This window comes from Hydractinia symbiolongicarpus, chromosome 12, assembly GCF_029227915.1.
Source record: "Hydractinia symbiolongicarpus strain clone_291-10 chromosome 12, HSymV2.1, whole genome shotgun sequence".
Classification (NCBI taxonomy): Eukaryota; Metazoa; Cnidaria; class Hydrozoa; order Anthoathecata; family Hydractiniidae; genus Hydractinia; species Hydractinia symbiolongicarpus.
This window is the reverse complement of record NC_079886.1, coordinates 19,185,608-19,206,200: the sequence shown is the minus strand read 5'-3', so window position 1 is coordinate 19,206,200 and position 20,593 is coordinate 19,185,608. Positions and strand designations below refer to the sequence as shown.

Here is a 20,593-nt window from a genome sequence, read left to right as displayed (position 1 = left end):
AAACTTATTCTTGATTTTTGTGCTCAATAAAATCGGGGATTCGCTTTAATAACGTGTCCAACTTTTGTTGAATGATTCCTGTTGAAATAAGGTTCAAGTTCTAAGGGTGATAATCCTAACAAAATTCCTTGTTGTAAGGATTTCATTATAAGAATAGAAACCTCAGGGGTAGTTTTAAGTAACGGCCAATATCTAAGACTCTAAGCAGTGTGGGAGGTATGGCATGCATGTCTAATAATAGAAAAAAATATAAAAACTCCGTAAGTACCATGACTATTAACGAAAGATGTTTAGGACAGAGGTATTTTAACTAGCTACAACGAACATTATGATTAAAAAGCATAAATATGAGTAAGCTTTCAAAAAAATTAAACTTTATCGAAGAAAAACTGCTGAGACGAGTCACACGTTAAAATTTATTTCATAAAACACATATCAGTATTAATGACCACCTCTTTTTAAATAATAATAAATTTTCTAATAATAAAGGACAAAAAATACCGCTGGAATAAGTATATCCATGTTCAACACGACAGACGTTTTGCTTAACCCATTTCTGCTTGGGCGATTTCAATGCCTGGTTGTAGACTTATCTTTGGATCAGAAGTTACCAAGGAGATAGTACAATCTCCCTAGTTCGGAAATGCAAGCAAAGGCCTGGTAGGCATTTTTTTTTTTTTTTTTTTGAATTATGCGGAAACTATATTTTCTTTATAGAATTTCAAAAATCTTAAAAATATCAAGCTACTAAAAAAATAGATAACTTGGAGTAATTATACTATTGCAAAACAAAAAGAATGGACAAAACACCAAAAAACTACATGAGGATCTTTGACTCCATCAAGGCGCAATATTCATGCTTTAGCGTTAAAAGCTAGAAGAATTATTGTAAATCCCTTCTCCCTCAAAGTAAGATATAGTTATGTGTATTGATAAGACAGAAATAAAAAACATGAATCGAAAAACCTTTAGTAGTCCGGTTAATCATGAAGTTCGTGGCGTCTTTTAAAACTTAGTAATCGAATTAATTTCTTTTTTAATGTTGTTAGGGGAGCTATGTTACCAAAATAATTAATGTTTAATGTTATGAGTTTTAAACATCTTAGAGGGGGAGCTATGATACCAAAATTATTGTTCACTGTTATGAAGACATGTGTTGGAATAAAATCTATAAGACTAACAAAAAGAACTTGATAGGTTTGTAGCTGGATGGGGTTCAAAGAAATCTTCTGACAGCAAATTTGCAGTATTGCATTCTTTGCTGATCAATCTTAATAAAATACTCTCCTCTTTCTATTTGCAGACAATGACCTAGTCAAAACATAAGACAGTTCCGCTATTCTCAATCGTCCTGTAATACGTAAACTTTTTTAAAAAAGGAAGCGCTTAATTCCACGAAAACAAGACAAATCTTTGGAAAAATGAACTTTAAAGATAGTTTAACTTGTGTCAAAAAGTGAGATGATTTTAACTAATTATTATTATGATTGTTAAATTAACTGTTAAAACTCTTACATAAAGAGATTAATTCATCGTTACGGAAATTTTCTACCAAAGTTAGAAAACAAATTTTGCGTTCTGCAACAGAAATACAAAGAACTTGCACTCAATATGTTTCGAATTGCTCTTAACATGATACATATAATTTGAACCTTTCTCGCATTAACCAATTACATTCAAAATAATGTTGACACTCGTTGTGACAAAAGATACCGCACGTCTCCACTGAAAATTTTCTTCAATATCGTGCTTATGTCTATACGGTTTTTCTATTCTATAGCAATAATGGAGCATATTCGCAAAACTAGAATGGAAAAATAGCAACCACTGATTGCACCACTTAAATGTCTTCGAAATTGATTATTTTTCGCTTTTTTATCATGATAATGACTTGTCAGACAATGAAGCAGGAAAACGCTGAAGATGAGAAATGGTATATGTAATTATTATCTGTTGAAATTTACTTATCAAGAATTGATCATAAATTTACTTAAAAAAGCTTTTGTTTCCACACGCCTATGATTTAATTTTGTAAATAAACTAAACAAAAAGGCTAAGCCGAGATAGATAAACGGTAAAGTAGTTCATATGGAATTTATCTAGAACTGTCAGGCCTTCAAAGATGATTTCACAACATCGCCATTCATTGTAATGGTGAACACCAATTTCTACACTGACTTTTTATTATACACCTCCAAAAAAGCACCTTTCGCATGTCAGTGGTATTCGCTGATTGAATCAACGGTCCACTTACAAGAATACTTTGTTCGTTAAAATCAGGTATTCGAGTAAAATTTAAATGGTGTATTCCTCGTGACGAAATTATGTTCAATAAATCTAGCAAGCCGATTACTACGAAAATTTGTTAGTGTAACATCGTTTCTGAATTCTAAGTGAACTTTATGCAAGCTTATATTATAGCAAGTTAATTAAGCACTTAGAAATCACTCTCCGCGTAGGTATTTATAGCATAGTTCGGCTAAATATTTTATTTAAATGCATTGAAAAATATAAATAAAAGGATTTTACAAAACGGTTAATGAATATTACGGGACGTTTTGTGTCTCGTAGCAACCTTTACTTAAACGTGTTCCCTGAAATTGCGCAATTTATCTTGGGATTATGTTATGCAAGAAACTCGACTCGTGTCATTGTCCACCCACGCAAAAATATATAAGTTAACTTATAATATCTAGAGATCATTTAATAATTACGTAACACCCAAATTTTACGAACTTTCTACCTCTTGTAACCCAATGTAAGAAATCTAGCACCACCCACCCATCCACCCTTCTTGTTACGTAATATCTGGAATCCTAAGACCGCATGTATTTGTTCGCATCAAGAACCTTCATGTAACAGATAATTAAGCAAATTAATGCTCTAACACAAAAAATAAAAAACAGGGCCATTTATTAAGCACACAAGATGACATTTTTGGTAATTCTGCGTAAGTCCAGAGGCAAGAAACAAATTAAAGATGTAGATCGTACACTAAAATAACTACAAATATGCAGAATTATTAAAGAAGCTCTGTCCGCCCCTCCACCCACACCCTAAATTTTCAAAAAGTCTTGACAGTTTGTCAATTTTGGTTTATATGCTTCTCATGCGTCGCTACTATTTTTTTCTTAGCTACACATTTTTTATAAGAACAATTTTATAAAAACATGGGCCTAATTGTTTTCAAAACTAAGAACATACCCCGAGTTTAAAATATTCTTTTTTAAGCTAACGGTAATTGTTTTGCGTGTGATCGCTTCTTTTTGCGATTACAATAACTGCCGTAAAAAATACAAATTGCTCTCCACAGCTCCATTAGCAAAACAAACACTTTTTTGCCTATATAGGCATACTAGATTTGGAGAAATTTGATGATGTGAATAAGAACAGGATGAGGCTGATTCTGGTTCATATTATAGGACTGATTGTTTTTTCAAAAGCCAGAGGCATAAAATGTATAATACCATCTGCATTAATTAATTTAGCCATGTTTTATGAATTTGGCCTGTATCCACGCCCGTTTATTGCAATACGTTAATTAAACATCTTCATTCATTTGCGTGCGTGACATTTGTTTATTTTTGACGTAATACAATAATTTTTGAATAATTACATGTCTGGAAAGCATTTTTTCTGTCTAAATATGACACAAGGCAACGTAAAAACAAGGCTCAGTCATTAACGAAATATACGCTTTCTTGTAAATTTATGCTTATAACAATATTGGACTAGTCTTTACTTAAGGCGATGATACACGATTCGATTAAATGAATTCGATTAATCGAATTCGACAAGTTTGATCGTGTATCATGTAAAAATCGTATGCTTCCAGGATGTTCAAACTTGTCGAATTCGATCTTTAAAAAGTCGGACTGGCTTAACTTTTGCGATTAATTGAAATGTTTTTAACCAACCAAAATTCTCAAAATCTGTACATCAAATGTGCTTTCAGAAAAATGGAGTTTCTATATAAAAAATAAACATTACTAGAGGACGCTTGAAAACAATATGTCTTCAAAACAAGTTAAAAAAGTATGCCGAAAAACGCAAACAAACAACTTTTCAACAATTTTAGAGCCTTATATCTGATATTACAGACTATCAAGGCATATTCACCTAGAGGAAATAAAATGCAAAAAGAACACAAATTTTTATCTCAAATTTAATTTTGAATATTAATAAATTGGTCATATATCCCGGGCAAAATTAAATTTTTAACCCTAAAGTTTTGGATTTTTCTTGTCTCAGGTGGTATTACAAAATATCCAAAATTAAAATGATCTCTTTTATATCAGAACCCGTTCCATTCTCACAGAAATTGGCTTTTAAATGGATAAAGGAAACCGAATTATATTTCCGACTTCACGTATCAGCAATGTAATTTTTATTTTGCTAGTTACAAGACTACCTATGGCCTAGATAATATTTTATTGTAGAGTCAAAATACAATCTCAGCAAAGGAACACTTGTTCCGTCTTAGTAAAATGCAATGGGGTGTGCAATAAAAATTCAATACCTTAGGATGTACTAATGGAACATAAGAAAATGTTAATCTTGACTTTACATGTTTTAATTAGGGTGGATTTCATTTCACAAATAAGTGGATGAACTTAATAATTTAGCTAACTCAAAAATTTTGCTAAATCCATCTCATTAAACTTTGTTTTTACGTTAAATTAGCACCTTGAGTAAAAAAAGTCACTGATTTTAATTCTGAACTCCGAGGTTGTTAAAAATAAATAAATGTTCATGATGCCAGTGTTGATTTGAAGACCAGACTGGATGACTTGGTCTGCTCCATAATAAATCAATTTACATGTTACAGCCATCATAACAAATAAAGAATGTTTATAGAAAATATTCGTAGAGTTATAACAATTAAAATTTTTACATGGTATTTTCACCTAAAACTTTGCAGAACGAAAACACACTAGACCAAAAATATAAAACAGTCTGTTAAAACTATCAGTTTTGTTTACATCCTCATGAGTGGTGAATTATTTATAATTCAGCATACATACACATTTGCAAGCGGGTGGTTAAATTAAAAAAAACAAAGGGATATATCTTCTCCTTATTGTGATGGTTACAGGTACGTAAAAGATACGTAAAAAATAAATATACAAGAAAATGTTGAACGACATGTGACGAACATATTTTTATTATTTTATATTACTGAACTAAAAAATTTGTAAGTAAAAAAAAAATAAAGAAAATAAAGAATTGTAAATAAAGCCGAAGCCTCCATATTGCGCGTTCGATTCTAAGTTCATTGTTTCTGGTCTGTATATTTATTAAATTTCGTGCCATCTTGTCATAACAAACTTCATCGTTGGATTTTATTTTTGATGTTTACTGGTAAGGACATCTAAATCCTACTTATATTTACCCCATACAGTCATAAAAAATCTGTAAAATTGTTTTTAGGAAGATAGATAGATACTTATTTATACAACTTATTTTTTTCTATTATAGTAGTTATCTTGTAGATTTTAGGATTTAGAAATTTATAACTTTTTCTTTCTCGCTTAAGGTGGCAGTAACCCTTTTTTAGCTGTCCAAATAGCTGAATTATTTACTCAGTGTTTTATTTATGCCATTGTTTTACTATTTTCTTAAAAATATAGGCCTTGATACATTATAAAATGATTTTAACTTAATACTAAAATTGCTGAGTCAGCAGAAAACGAGAAAAAATCGGCTTCTACGAGCTCCAACTTTTTACAATCTCGTTATTTTTCATCAGCTTCTGGTTTAAATGAACCTTAAGTTAACCCTGTTAAAACGGTGTGCGGATTGTTTTTGTTCAATCTTATTTTTTTAACAATAGCCTTTTGTATTTTTCAAATTCTTTGTTAGCATCCCCTGTTGCATCGAACACTGTTAAAAGAAAAATATTACGAATAAAAAGATTTCCGCACACCGTATCATGGCTGCATGATTCACCAAACATGTCTGAAAATTTTCAAGTAAAACAAAAATGCTATCGAAAGTTAAAGCTCGTGCAGTGTAGCATGATGAAGATCGTCTTAAATTTCTACATAATGCGCCATCTTGTTGTTATTAACGTTTCCCTTTAATAATTACGTCATTTTTTTCTGTACAATTTTGCAAGTGCGCAGACTTAAGTTATATTCGGCAAAACTAATTAATTATTCATGAAATAAAATCGTGACAGGTGTGTTATAACAGACAAAAAATGAATATATAGTCTGAAAACAATCTTTTGATACTAATTATGTAAAAAAATCCGATTTTTAAAAGGGTTACTGCCACCTTAAGTACATTTTTTTGGACGCCACAAAAAAAAAATTTGTTGGCTCCTCCTTTAAAAAGAAAAGTTGTTGTGTAGCTAACATTTCCGAAAAAAGGACCCTGGTTTACAAAAGGTTTTAACAGTGTAGTTTCGATGTCTTTCTAATTTCTAAAATGGAAATAAATAAATAAGGTCACAGTGCTAAAAAAGAAATGAATAACGAATTTCGTACAAAAGGTGATTAGCGCAAGATTCTTAATCAATAATTCTTATGCTGACTGCAGTTGGTAACTCAAACTTTTACTACATATAATATAAACTTTGACTAAAGGCTACAGGTTACTAATTCAATGAAAGAAAAAGGTTTACTTTGTTGACCACAATTAACTTTTTAACAATCGGCTTACTCCAGGAAAACTTCTTTCGCAAAGTAAAATTATGGAGCAATTGTTTTACCTAGGGGTAATGACAGTTCCATGTTTGTTTGTTTTAAACCGACGTTGTGATAAAGTGTTTTTAAAAAGGATAATACGTCTATAGGGCGCACTTAAGCAATCCACTCGGATGTGCGACATGGTTTACATGTACTAAGCACACATTCCCGTGCACTTGCAATTTTTTAGAACTTTAACAGGAACTTATTCTGCTAAAAAATGACAACATGTTTTCTGCATACTTATGCAAATTATTAAAGATGGGTGAATTGAAATTACAATTAAGATGGGTGAATTAAAATTACAATTATACAACCATAGCAGTATGAAAGAATGTCTAAACACAGATCGATTCTGTTATTTTGTTTTCTGTGAGTATGTAAAGCTTTGCATTATTCCGTTCTGAATAATAAAACATGCGTGATACTTGACTCAAACTTAAGCGTCGTGTGCTTTCCAATCACTTGCATATTCTTAGAGGATATAAAAAATCATTAATTTGTTTTGATCTATATTCTGTGTTATAACATATAACACAAAAGATAGTTATTATATAGTCATCATGAAGATGTCATACTTTCCGTTGAATTAGCTTTCTATTACTTTCCTTTCAGTGAAAATGTGCACACTGTATGCAAGGAAAAATATTACCTCAACTAAAGTCAATACTGAAATGCCAGACCATAACCCAAGTTGTCCACCAATGTCGCTTAATAAATTCTCAATCATGTAGTGTTCTTCATCTTCCATGACAACTGTTTCAGGCTTTTTGAAAGAAAATAAAGCTGTCAATTTATTTTTTTCCACCGTTGCATTTTCATTCAAATGAAACTTGGCCGATGATATGCTTAAACCATACTTTGTTTCTTCACAAGGTAACCGGCATGCACTGAGACATGTCAAGTTGTTGGTTATAAACTCATGGTTTACAGCAGAAACGCATTGTTTATCCTTGAAACCACACCGCCTACTGCTGTTCAAGGAAGGCATCCAATATGGCGAGCAGCTGCACTTGTTTATTGTAGTTTCAGTAGCGCAAATTTCCATGCACATTTGTCTGGAGTATTTCTTGATCACTCTTTGATCATTGTTTGGTTGTTTCCCCAAATCAGTTTCATAGTGCTTGATGCAAGTGTTATTTTTAAACGGATCAGCCCTTTTCCTTTTGTATTTTTCCATGGTAATAAGATATGAAAAGCCAGGAGATAGATAGTGGACGTCAGATAAACTTTTTGCGCTATCCTGGTCACCAACATGAAGAAGTATGCCAGCATCTTCTGTCAGAGGCGAATAATATTCTTCTACATTTATATTAAACTTTAACATTAACAGCCGAAGAATATTTGCTTCAGAAATCATCAACGGAGGAATAATTGTGTTATCTTGAGTATAACCACTGTTAAAAGAAAAACAATTGCCAAACTTCCAATGCCAATATTGTTTCCAGAAACGTGAATTCATGCAGTCGTAATAAAATATCCAAGTGCAACTTTCAACGATATCTTTAAATTGATGTCCATACTTAAAAATTTTATTTCCTAATTCGTAACTTAAATTGGAAAGTATTATACGTTTGTTTTCTGTATTTATTCCTTCTCCTGTTGCAATTTCATACATTTGCACACTTGCGGAGAATGATGGCTCAGTAATATTGTTTTTTACGTCACTTGCCTTAGGTACATTAAAGTTGCCATTAAATAATGCATCAGCCTCTTGTTTTCTGATAGGATTCATATTGCAAATGGTAACGACGGGAAACTGCAGTACAGTATTAGTAGTATGGTACACTTTTGTGATGACAGGTTTCTTTATGTATCGCAATATTAAAGGTTTCATTTGAAAGAAAGAACCTATTTGGCAAGCAATGATTGCAAACAACCAAAATAACTTAATCCAGGTACTTTTTGTTAATGGTATCTGGGCGAAGCCATGAGCTGTAGTGTTTTCAGCAAATTCCGTTAATAATTTCTTTGTACGACTCTTACGGGTTTTTTGAGTTGTGTTTTCTGTCGTTACGTTATTTTCCATTGTGTTTTTTCTTTGGTAGATTAAACTATATTCTGTTTTGTTTTTCCGATCTGGATTCTGTAACTTTTACTGGGTTTCTCCACTTGGTAATGTACACTAAGCCTTTTTGTTGCATAAATATTGTGATTTGCTCCGTTAAGCTTTCTGTTAAAATTACAAACCTTTGAATATTCCCAGCCAGTGATTATTTATTTAACTATTGATATCAATTCTCAAAGAGAACAATATTAATAAATATAATAGAAGAATATATAACTTGTAATATGTATTGTTAAAAGTTTAATTTGTATTGTGCACTACTAGTAGTTACAGGAATTCATCAATCGCTTCTCGCAGCTACCATTTTGACTCACAGCCGGTCTGGGAGAGAGGTCAAAGTTTTATTATGTGATTTTAGATTCAATCATTTAAGTGCAAAGCAACCTTCAGGCACTTGCCTTTACGCAGTTGGTACTTTCCTTTTTGCATGTATGTTTGTACAGATCGCTCTTAAAAAGGTTAATTAGGGATATCTCCAATAACGCCATATTTTAATAAGTGTTGTTCACGCTTTTATTTGTGGATTACAAAACTTATTCTTCTGAAGTACGACGTCAATGAAATCCATAGATAAAAACATCTTTAGATGCTAAAAATGAAAATCACCTATATGCTAAATACGCAGCATACCCTATTTGGGACATTCGCAGACATTTTAACCGGGGGAATAAAAAAGGAGTTCACTGCTTGGCAGTGTGTTAGTGATGAACAAAGCAGTTCTTCTTCAATATGACTAACACGCATTATACTCGCCCGTCATGAAGATTTGATGTATATGTACTTCCAGCAAATGGAAAAATAGAAAACAATAAGTCAAATAACGTTACGTGAGAGTTCGCTTTACTCTTCATATTCGTCTTTTGATTCACTTGTCAATTGACAATAAAGCGATTTACATATGCAGTAGTAGGTACGCAGAATAAACTTACTTACAAGAAATAATATGTACGATATCATCTGGTACCTCTTTTCTTAGCACGCATTAGATTGCTTTAACACCATCTCACTTGTGTAACTGAACAAACGCTATTTTTTCTTCAAACGATAATTCATATGTTGTCAACAGTAGATATGCAAGCAGGCTAATCTCCATTTAGGTGGACGTATTTTGTACTACGAGATATAAATTAACGTGAAAAGATACCATACCATAGTTTAAAAGTAACCGTGCAGGATTGGATCTCCCACACCATGGACCTTCGATAGTAATTAATGTCTTTAACCCTATTCGGTCTAGGGTATTTCGAGCATATTGTGACCAGTCTGATTCCGCCACCCTTTCCATACATTTTGACAGGCTTGTTCAAATTGAATAAACTTTACGCGCTTGTAAAACAAAACAAAATGGCCGCTATAAATTAAAATTTGTCTGATATACCACTATCCACCTAAAATACAATTACTTAAGTTCTAAAGAGAATTTTTGCATTCAATTTAAAGTTTCTGTCAGCCAAATAAAAGTTTTTTAACATATTGTCCGATTCGTTACATACTTCGCATGAAAAAAGCCCAAAAATCGCGCGAAAATACAATTTTTCTAATTTCTGCGTACAATCCGAAAAAATCGGGTATTCGGATTAATCACGTAACCAAAATTGTGGAAAAGATTATCCTTTACGAAATAAACTTGTCCTGTAAGTTTTAAGTCGTAAGAATAATCATAATGAAAGTTATGATAATTCCCCGATTATAAGAATTTCATAGATATTTTTCTGTATAGTTTCGAGTTTTCGAGGTATGAGACATAAATTCATCACCATACAGCATGGCAAAAAAGAATCAATAACAAAAAATATCAAGGTGAGCGGATTGCGCTCCCTCCTCTCTACCTCCGGGATCGAATAGGGTTGAATGTCAATTAAACCGCTCAATATCACGGTTAATAATACAACAGGGGAAAGGATCTTGAAAAAGTTGATTTCAGGCTCCAAATAACAAACCTAAAGCCTTTTCACGTTGAATGGTATACAAAGCTCAACACACACAAGACAACAGGCAAGGGGAAGACCGTGATGGTAAACGGATGTAAAGCAGCTGGGATAAAACAAGAGAACAACAGAGGTAACACAACTTACTTGAATTAAACCCAATTTAAAATGTAAATCTATTAAACATCACAACGTAGCTACTTGCAATTGTCGTCAACTTCTTGGTTATGATCCCTGTGAGAAAACTGATGTCGAAGATGACGATATTTTCGAGCTTAAGCAGAACTCTACATACATCTAAAAGCCGTTATCTATTCGCGTTATTTTAAGACAGGCGGAATATTTACGCTTGAATCCTTCAATCTGATTGGTTGATTTCACGATAAACAACGACAAGTTCAGAGTGCGGGCTTGTTACGAAGAATTGTCTTCTCAAGTACTTAAGTTTCGCCCGCCTTTGCATTAATTTATGTCTCGCAGTTCTTAATATCATTGTTAAGACAGAAAAGTCTAAAAGCAACAACCATGAACATTTTTTACGAATTTCATACTTAATCTGTGCGGAACAGCTCAACAGCAGAAGTTGATGCATAAATAAGAAAGAGTTAAAATCTTGAGATTTATTTAAATTGATTGATGGTGTTTTTTTATAAAAATTAATGAGGATTGTACCACAGAATCGAATGCCGATGTAATCGAAGTTGGGTATTGTTAAAAATGAGTTTACCGTTGCTAAAATTGTGATAAAATTTATACAAAATTTAAACGTGGTGTAATAACCCGTACATACTGAAAAAGGGTTGTGGCAAGGGAGTTAACACACCAATAATTGGATCTCCCACACCATGGACCTTCGATAGTAATTAATGTCTTTAACCCTATTCGGTCTAGGGTATTTCGAGCATATTGTGACCAGTCTGATTCCGCCACCCTTTCCATACATTTTGACAGGCTTGTTCAAATTGAATAAACTTTACGCGCTTGTAAAACAAAACAAAATGGCCGCTATAAATTAAAATTTGTCTGATATACCACTATCCACCTAAAATACAATTACTTAAGTTCTAAAGAGAATTTTTGCATTCAATTTAAAGTTTCTGTCAGCCAAATAAAAGTTTTTTAACATATTGTCCGATTCGTTACATACTTCGCATGAAAAAAGCCCAAAAATCGCGCGAAAATACAATTTTTCTAATTTCTGCGTACAATCCGAAAAAATCGGGTATTCGGATTAATCACGTAACCAAAATTGTGGAAAAGATTATCCTTTACGAAATAAACTTGTCCTGTAAGTTTTAAGTCGTAAGAATAATCATAATGAAAGTTATGATAATTCCCCGATTATAAGAATTTCATAGATATTTTTCTGTATAGTTTCGAGTTTTCGAGGTATGAGACATAAATTCATCACCATACAGCATGGCAAAAAAGAATCAATAACAAAAAATATCAAGGTGAGCGGATTGCGCTCCCTCCTCTCTACCTCCGGGATCGAATAGGGTTGAATGTCAATTAAACCGCTCAATATCACGGTTAATAATACAACAGGGGAAAGGATCTTGAAAAAGTTGATTTCAGGCTCCAAATAACAAACCTAAAGCCTTTTCACGTTGAATGGTATACAAAGCTCAACACACACAAGACAACAGGCAAGGGGAAGACCGTGATGGTAAACGGATGTAAAGCAGCTGGGATAAAACAAGAGAACAACAGAGGTAACACAACTTACTTGAATTAAACCCAATTTAAAATGTAAATCTATTAAACATCACAACGTAGCTACTTGCAATTGTCGTCAACTTCTTGGTTATGATCCCTGTGAGAAAACTGATGTCGAAGATGACGATATTTTCGAGCTTAAGCAGAACTCTACATACATCTAAAAGCCGTTATCTATTCGCGTTATTTTAAGACAGGCGGAATATTTACGCTTGAATCCTTCAATCTGATTGGTTGATTTCACGATAAACAACGACAAGTTCAGAGTGCGGGCTTGTTACGAAGAATTGTCTTCTCAAGTACTTAAGTTTCGCCCGCCTTTGCATTAATTTATGTCTCGCAGTTCTTAATATCATTGTTAAGACAGAAAAGTCTAAAAGCAACAACCATGAACATTTTTTACGAATTTCATACTTAATCTGTGCGGAACAGCTCAACAGCAGAAGTTGATGCATAAATAAGAAAGAGTTAAAATCTTGAGATTTATTTAAATTGATTGATGGTGTTTTTTTATAAAAATTAATGAGGATTGTACCACAGAATCGAATGCCGATGTAATCGAAGTTGGGTATTGTTAAAAATGAGTTTACCGTTGCTAAAATTGTGATAAAATTTATACAAAATTTAAACGTGGTGTAATAACCCGTACATACTGAAAAAGGGTTGTGGCAAGGGAGTTAACACACCAATAATTTTTAAAGTATTATTTTAAACGGAAAGAACATATTGTATTATATCTCCTTAATAATGATGATGATGATGATGATGATGATGATGATGATGATGATGATGATGATGATGATGATGATGATGATGATGATGATGATGATGATGATGATGATGATGATGATGATGATGATGATGATGATGATGATGATGATGATGATGATGATGATGATGATGATGATGATGATGATGATGATGATGATGATGATGATGATGATGATGATGATGATGATGATGATGATGATGATGATGATGATGATGATGATGATGATGATGATGATGATGATGATGATGATGATGATGATGATGATGATGATGATGATGATGATGATGATGATGATGATGATGATGATGATGATGATGATGATGATGATGATGATGATGATGATGATGATGATGATGATGATGATGATGATGATGATGATGATGATGATGATGATGATGATGATGATGATGATGATGATGATGATGATGATGATGATGATGATGATGATGATGATGATGATGATGATGATGATGATGATGATGATGATGATGATGATGATGATGATGATGATGATGATGATGATGATGATGATGATGATGATGATGATGATGATGATGATGATAGTTTATAGTAGGCACTCATTTATAGCGGTCACTTTTTGAATGCGACCTGCCCGCTCACTATGATAATCGGGAACGGCTGGCGTATTCCACAAGTCACACAGGTCACAAGTCAAAATAAATATACCATATATTTTTAGTTTGCTTTCGATATTTTTCAACATTTAACATTTTGGTTGCTCTTTTCTGTGATGCTGCGCCATAAACACATAAATTCGACCTGTGCTTACGTTTGACTAAGAAGACCCTTGGACGAGGTGAGTATTTCATCCGAAATTATCCACCATTATGATATGAGAAAATAAATTTAAAACGATTGCCAGTTTCACAGATACTTTTCACACCTATGTGGCAAATGCAAAACCATTGTTTGAAGATGTTTGATAATATATGTCCACCAGCAACCACGGCTGGTAATCCAGCGTGGTCGAACATTCTGATATGCGAGACTTTTATTTACAGTTTAAATTGTAATAGCAGGGACCTATTTCCACAGTCAAAAAACTTGTAGACAATGAAGTAAAAAGTAATCTCGGTGACGCTCACAAAATTAAATTGAAAGCACAGTTCGGACTTTTGTTGTAAATTTAACTGGTATTTTTAGTATTTTATGTATATAGTATTTTTTGTTTTATGCACTTCTTGTATCATTTGAGGTGACAATTTAACTTTATGCCCAAGTGTGTATGATATTTTCTCACATTTGATAGCTGGTAAACAAATACCTTTTTACTGGGCAAGAGGTGGACTCGATAATTTGCTTTGTTCTATGGGATATGAACTTAACTCTTAACTCTTCTATTTCTTATCCGTGTATATATTTTGTATTTTTTTCACTTTAAATAAAAATTTTTTTAAAATACGTGTTTTCTAAATTCAATCTCAGCACGAAGGTTTAAGTGGTTTCAACGGGCCTATTAAAAAAAGTAGAGGGGATTTTTAACCTAATTATTAAGACCCGTTAAGTACACAACGCTCTTCCGATGTCGTATCAAAAAAATAAAAAGAAGCGGTTATAATGTTATCAGTCATCGAGAGTCTTAGATGTTGGAGCGGTAAATAGCGTAGCTAAGGTATTTACATTCAGCGTGTATTCATACATTTTAATCAGGATATATAAAGGGGCAGTGGCGGATCTCTTGACGAGTGTTGAGGCTGATCTCCGTTAGGCAAATTTTGGTCCGTCGGGCTAAAGCGATCCGAGTGGACAAGCGACTATTAAAACTTTATATGCCAAAGCGAAGTAAGTTGAGCAACAAAAGGTTTACGTGAAAACATGAATTTTATATTTATTCTTTCGCACAAAATTACTTTAGCACAATTTTTTGGGCGTAATACTTATAATTTTGATTCTGATTGGCTTTCAAAGATATGTGACCTCAAAAATCACCAACGATCGCTGAAAAAGTTGAAATTGTTTTAACTTCTTTGGCATCTCATTGAACAGCTCAATTTTAAGAAAAAAAACCTTATGCGCATGCTCACATCCCAATCGCTAGAGCCCGAGCGACCAAAATTCGCCTGATGGAGATCAGCCTTTAAAGATTGCTAAGAGTGCTAAAAATTCTCTGTATAGCTAGAGTAGGGAGTGGATTTAAGTACAGTAACACTGCTTTGACACTTTTCAACGCAAAACCCTCGCTAAAAAAAACAAACCTTCAGCACCTCAAAAAATCTGTCACAGATTTCATCATGCCTAAAATGAGTAAACAAGTCCTGTTGATATTCAACAAATTTGCTGACATCAGCAAAAAATGACGACATCTGCTGACATCAGCAAATTCTCAAACCACTTTGAGTAGAAAGGGAAATTTCCCACTCAAATTTACGACCAGTCCTTCAAAGTCTATGGGAAGCTTATCGCAACAAATTATGACGACTCTCGGTACAAAAGTTTTGTTTCGTTTCTGTGATAAAGATAGTGGCGTTGTGCAAAAAATATTACTTTGTTATTCCTGTTATCAATTTCAGATGGTAATTTTTGTGTGGAGAACCCCTTTAATAAAAGCTATAAAAGTAATAATATCCCTTATTCTTTACAGAAAATTTCTTGGGAAGAACGTGTACAAGGTTGTCTTGTGATTTCATTTTATCCAAACATTTTATCCAAATCTTTAACCTCGTTCCCAGGGCGTTTTGCCTTTTTGATTACTTCGAGAACTGGCCATATGATTGCTTATAATTTATGAAAATTTATGCACGTTAACTGCCCTAAAAATTTTATATCTGCCTTCGCGGGTGTTTTTTGTAAACAAAAAGAAAAGACAATGTGGCTGTCGATTTATCTAATCTAATAGAAAACAATTAGTGCAACGTTTTAAGTCAATCTTAGGGTTCGTTTTTATTGATATATTGGCTAAAAATATGTATAGTAAACATAATAAACTTGCTATACTAGTCAGGCTCATGTCAATTGTTGATTATATTAGTTGTTGTTACTTTTGGTCACTTTCAGTCTCTTTCAGGAAATCAGGTCTTGCACAATCTCTTAAAATTGATCTAGGAAAAATGATTTCTTGTTTCAATAACGCGCTTCTTTTTATAAGGACCGCTAAAATCTGACCGGAGGCTGGCAACCTCGTCTCCAAGGGTTCTTGCTTTCTTAATATAGCCATCAAGGAAGTGCTGGAGGCTGTGACATCAGGCAAAAAACGCTGAGACTAGTTGTGTCTCTTTTTGAGCCGTTCCTAGCTTGCTTCTTCTTATTTCTTCGTAACAACCACAGTTATTACAGTGTATTACTGAATATCTTGCAAAGTAATACAGTGTAAAATACGGCATATTACTAAGTACTAAAGTGTATTACTGTATATTACAAAGATATTATACTATGCATTAACAACATTACGCCGTTGATAAATTGCATTGCATGCCGTTGTCGTCGGGGGAAGAATACGACAGTGTCGGATACGACATATTTACAGACTATATGGACCCTTCCATGAAATGCTTCCCCACAAAACTACTGGAAATAGTTAAAATTATTCGGAATGTCAATTTGAAACATGTTTAAAATTTTGACCTGCGAGCTGTGACCGGTGGAATGGTAGACACTATAACAAGGGCTCAAGTTGGAGGCGAATCTTTTAAAATAAATTCTTCGAGTTACTCGTCAAAATTAGTCAAAGAACTTCATCGTTGTGTTTTTTCTCTCCACCACTCTTTTACCAAACTCAGAGGAGTTAACAAATAAAAAAGGAGATAATAATTTAATTTTTATTTTCGACTTTTTTTTTCTCAACGCAAGCATTACAAAAATATTTTTTGTTTCTTGATTTGAAAATTATTGGTGGGATACTTTCGCATTTTTGATGAAACCACTGTAAACATTTCGAGCATATTCGCCCATGTCATCTGCGTTTTCTTCGTCGTAGGTGCATGCGACAACTGCAGTACAACTCAATAGCCAAAATTTTGATTTCGCATCTTAAAGATCTTAATGTTTTTTGTTCAGAAAAAGGAAGCATTTTTTCTTCATACAAACACATAAGAAAACGGATAAAGCATGCTTGCCTTTCTTGCGTTTTTCCTCCGTGCCACGCAATCTAACGCCTCCATACCCACCATAACGAGAAGAAATAGTGTACCAGTAAAAAGATTGTTGGTTGCCAGACTTTTTGTCCTTAAACATGATCCTATGATCTTTCATATAAACATCTAAACACGGTAAACTCCAACATTGCATTATCGCAAAATTTGTCACTTTAGAGTATTACAGATAAGTATTACTTGTAAACCAACCTGGAGAACAAAAAACGTTTTTTTATGGTAAATCGAATAGTTCGTTTCAGTTTCAATCTCGTATTTTTCTATAGTACTTTTTGTTTCTTCCAAGGAATCCGCACGAACACACTTGTCTAAAATTAAATTTCGTGCTTTAACTGATTCCTCAACAGAAGTCATGAATGGTCTTACCTGACAAGCTTGACATTTAATTTTCTGCGTCGTTATTTTCCTCGTCATTGCTACCTTCTCTTTTTTTTGTCGTCTCGAATGTCGTCTTCGGTGCCATCTCCGACATCGCTCTCTTCGCTGCTTGAGATAAAAGTTCCATCTAGGTTTAAAATAAAAAAAATAGCACACCAATAAAACTTATTAAAATAAGTTTAAATCATAATCAGGTATTTATTAAACTTTTTCTCTCTTTTATTTTCTCTGTTTTCTGAGGTTTGTTTAATTTTATCATAGTCATAAGTCTTATGACTATGATTTCATCACTATGATGAAATAAAGTTACATCGTAACTAAAAACACTTATTTTATATCTTTTCCCTTCACCTTACAAAATGTCTCCATTACTTTCATCAATATTAAAGCACTTATTTGCCGCACATTTATTACAACCTGACTATTTTCTAGTTAACAAGAAGATATTGATAACTTACTTACATAACTGCTCGATTAAAAAACGGTGAATCTTCGAAGTCCTCATCCTCGCTGGAAGAAATAATTCCTTTTCTTAAATAAGCTAAATTTAAATATGTTTGTGCACGCCAAAAATGTTTTGAGTTTGCGACGATATTTTCATGTTATAATAATTCTTGCTTTCTTAATATAAAAACAAAATATAAAAGTTTTCTTACCCATGTTAAATGTCATTTTAATTCACAGTATTTTCCTTTTTATATTAACCACCAATCAATTTTCCAGATAATGTTTTTAAAATCAGCAGAAATTAAGAACGTAGAAATTTTCATAATGAAACCACGTGTTTTATTTATGTGACTTATAGTGTTTTGATATTTTCCCGGGGCGTTCAAAACATTTTCACTCGCTTATTGGACTATCGAGACCTTCAGGTTATTTCGCCAAAATTGTTTTGTGTAAGACCTCCGACTTGACCCCTGGTTATAGTGCCTACCCTGTGGAATACACCAGCCGAATCAGGAATGAGTTTCTAAGCAAAATTATTGTTGGTTGGACTGGACTTTGATCATGTCAACTTATGTCATGTGATTGACCTCTGTCATTACTGTTCCTCGCATTATTGGCTATTGTGTGGTTCCCCTTGACACATATACTACCTTTGGTACGTTGTATGGCTGTTACAGCATGACGGTAAACAACTGCTTGGTGGGAAAGGGTGCCTTCCTTGCACATGCGATGTTATATTGATTTCTAAACCTAGCTAAATAGAATGTCTTTTGTACTCACTTTAGACGTCTTAGTCACTTGTGAATGCTAAAGCTGCATTCTCTCACTTTAGCAAACTTTTGAGGAGCTTGTGAGTTACATTTGTTGCTGGCTAGATAGCTAGATTATGCACAAATTAAAACTAAAATTGATGATACTTGCAATATCAATATAGCTGTACACTTTTTTCAAGTATTGAATAATCTAGCTATAGCTAGCTATCAGTTAGGCAAGTCATGGTAAACACCCAGGCAGACGATCCGCCTAGTTAGACGATTAGTGTTGCCAAAAAGGTAACATGTGGCTTACCAGTGTATATTATACTGTCTTTATTACATGAATCTGAACAAATAGTCAGGGAAAACCACTCTAAACATACTATCTTGACAAATACGGTATTTGTTTTGTAAGTGGTATGCAATATATAGCAAAATCTCTTTTAATATTGTTAAGAATTAACTTAAACAATTATCTCAAACTAGTCGTTTACATGTGGATAAATCCACGGGTTTGCCTGTCCTTTATTAGACGCATTTTGTGTGTCTTGCTACTGTGGTTACCATTTGCGTGACAGACAGACGCATGCAGGTATTATAATATAGACTAGTCGTTAGTTCGTGAAAAAAAATCCATGGGTTTGCTTGTCCTTTAAATTTACCGTCGCAACAAAGTGGACAAAAATATATCACATTTTGTATTGGTGCGCATTTTAAAATTTTTGTGATTCCAGTAGGGGACGCGGTTCTCATGGACACACAGACAAAATACAGCTATTATTAAAGAGATAATCCTTAGCCCTTGGAGAATAAACGGGTCGCCGTCCTTTAAATTTACCTGTCGCAAAAAGTAGACAAAAATATGTTGCATTTGGTATTGGTGCGCATTTTAAAAATTTTGTGTTTCCGTTACGGGACACAGTTTTCGCGGACACACGGACAAAATACGGATATTGTTAAAGAGATATACTATATATACTTTGTTTTCTTTTGGATCAAATAAACTAGTAACATAATTCCGTGGTGAGGAAAAGGTATTTTTAATGTCATATTAGGTATATATATAGATAAAGTTGTTCTGCTTACATACAGAACCAAATCAAACTCATTGTCAGACAATGTAAAGTGCCAACCAAAAAAACAATTTCTAATTTCTCACGTCAATCGCACTGTATATATGGTTATTGTGGGATCCTACGTTTAGTGGTTTTCTGTGACTGTCAAGCATCTGTCCTGAAATAAAACAATGTGAAATTTGCTTGTGCATTAACTTTTAAAAATTTTTATAGGAATTGGCAGAATGGAAAAGGGCCATAATTTGTAAGATCTGTTTTAATGCCAATTTTAAAAATGGATGAGACCCTTTTAGTCTTCCAATATTTAGGTACATAAGCAGTAAAACAGAGATTTTTTGAAAAGACTTTATAAATATATAAATATATATACTTAAAACTGGTGAACGTAGTCTTAGGAGTCATGAACCAACTCTGTCCAAGCTTGTAGCTTTATTAGGTTTTAGCGTTAACTAATTATTTTTAGGCACTTTCAGTCTCAAAGGGGCCCACCGAAAACTGTGTCTCCTAACAGGTAAATTAACATTGTAGTACCAGAAGAAAATTTTGAGGCTTGAAATTTCTTTTGGGTGAGATGTTTCTGTGCCAATATTTTCAAACACTCATTTTATTGAGGTAGTATTGTCTGACTTATCGGAACCTGTTTTTTTAG

The 20,593-nt window shown here is 33.3% G+C and overlaps 1 protein-coding gene across 1 annotated transcript; it reads right to left on the bottom strand.

The window, feature by feature from the left end:
* Positions 1-6,801: 6,801 nt before the first annotated feature.
* On the bottom strand, positions 6,802-8,721 carry LOC130621350 (degenerin mec-10-like). Its single transcript, XM_057436642.1, has one exon. It carries the CDS (start codon positions 8,719-8,721, stop codon positions 7,282-7,284), a length of 1,440 nt encoding a protein of 479 aa, XP_057292625.1. The 3' UTR covers positions 6,802-7,281.
* Positions 8,722-20,593: the final 11,872 nt, after the last annotated feature.

Coding starts and splice junctions, on each gene's coding strand:
- LOC130621350 (XM_057436642.1), bottom strand. CDS start 8,721: ATGGAAAATAACGTAACGACAGAAAACACAACTCAAAAAACCCGTAAG.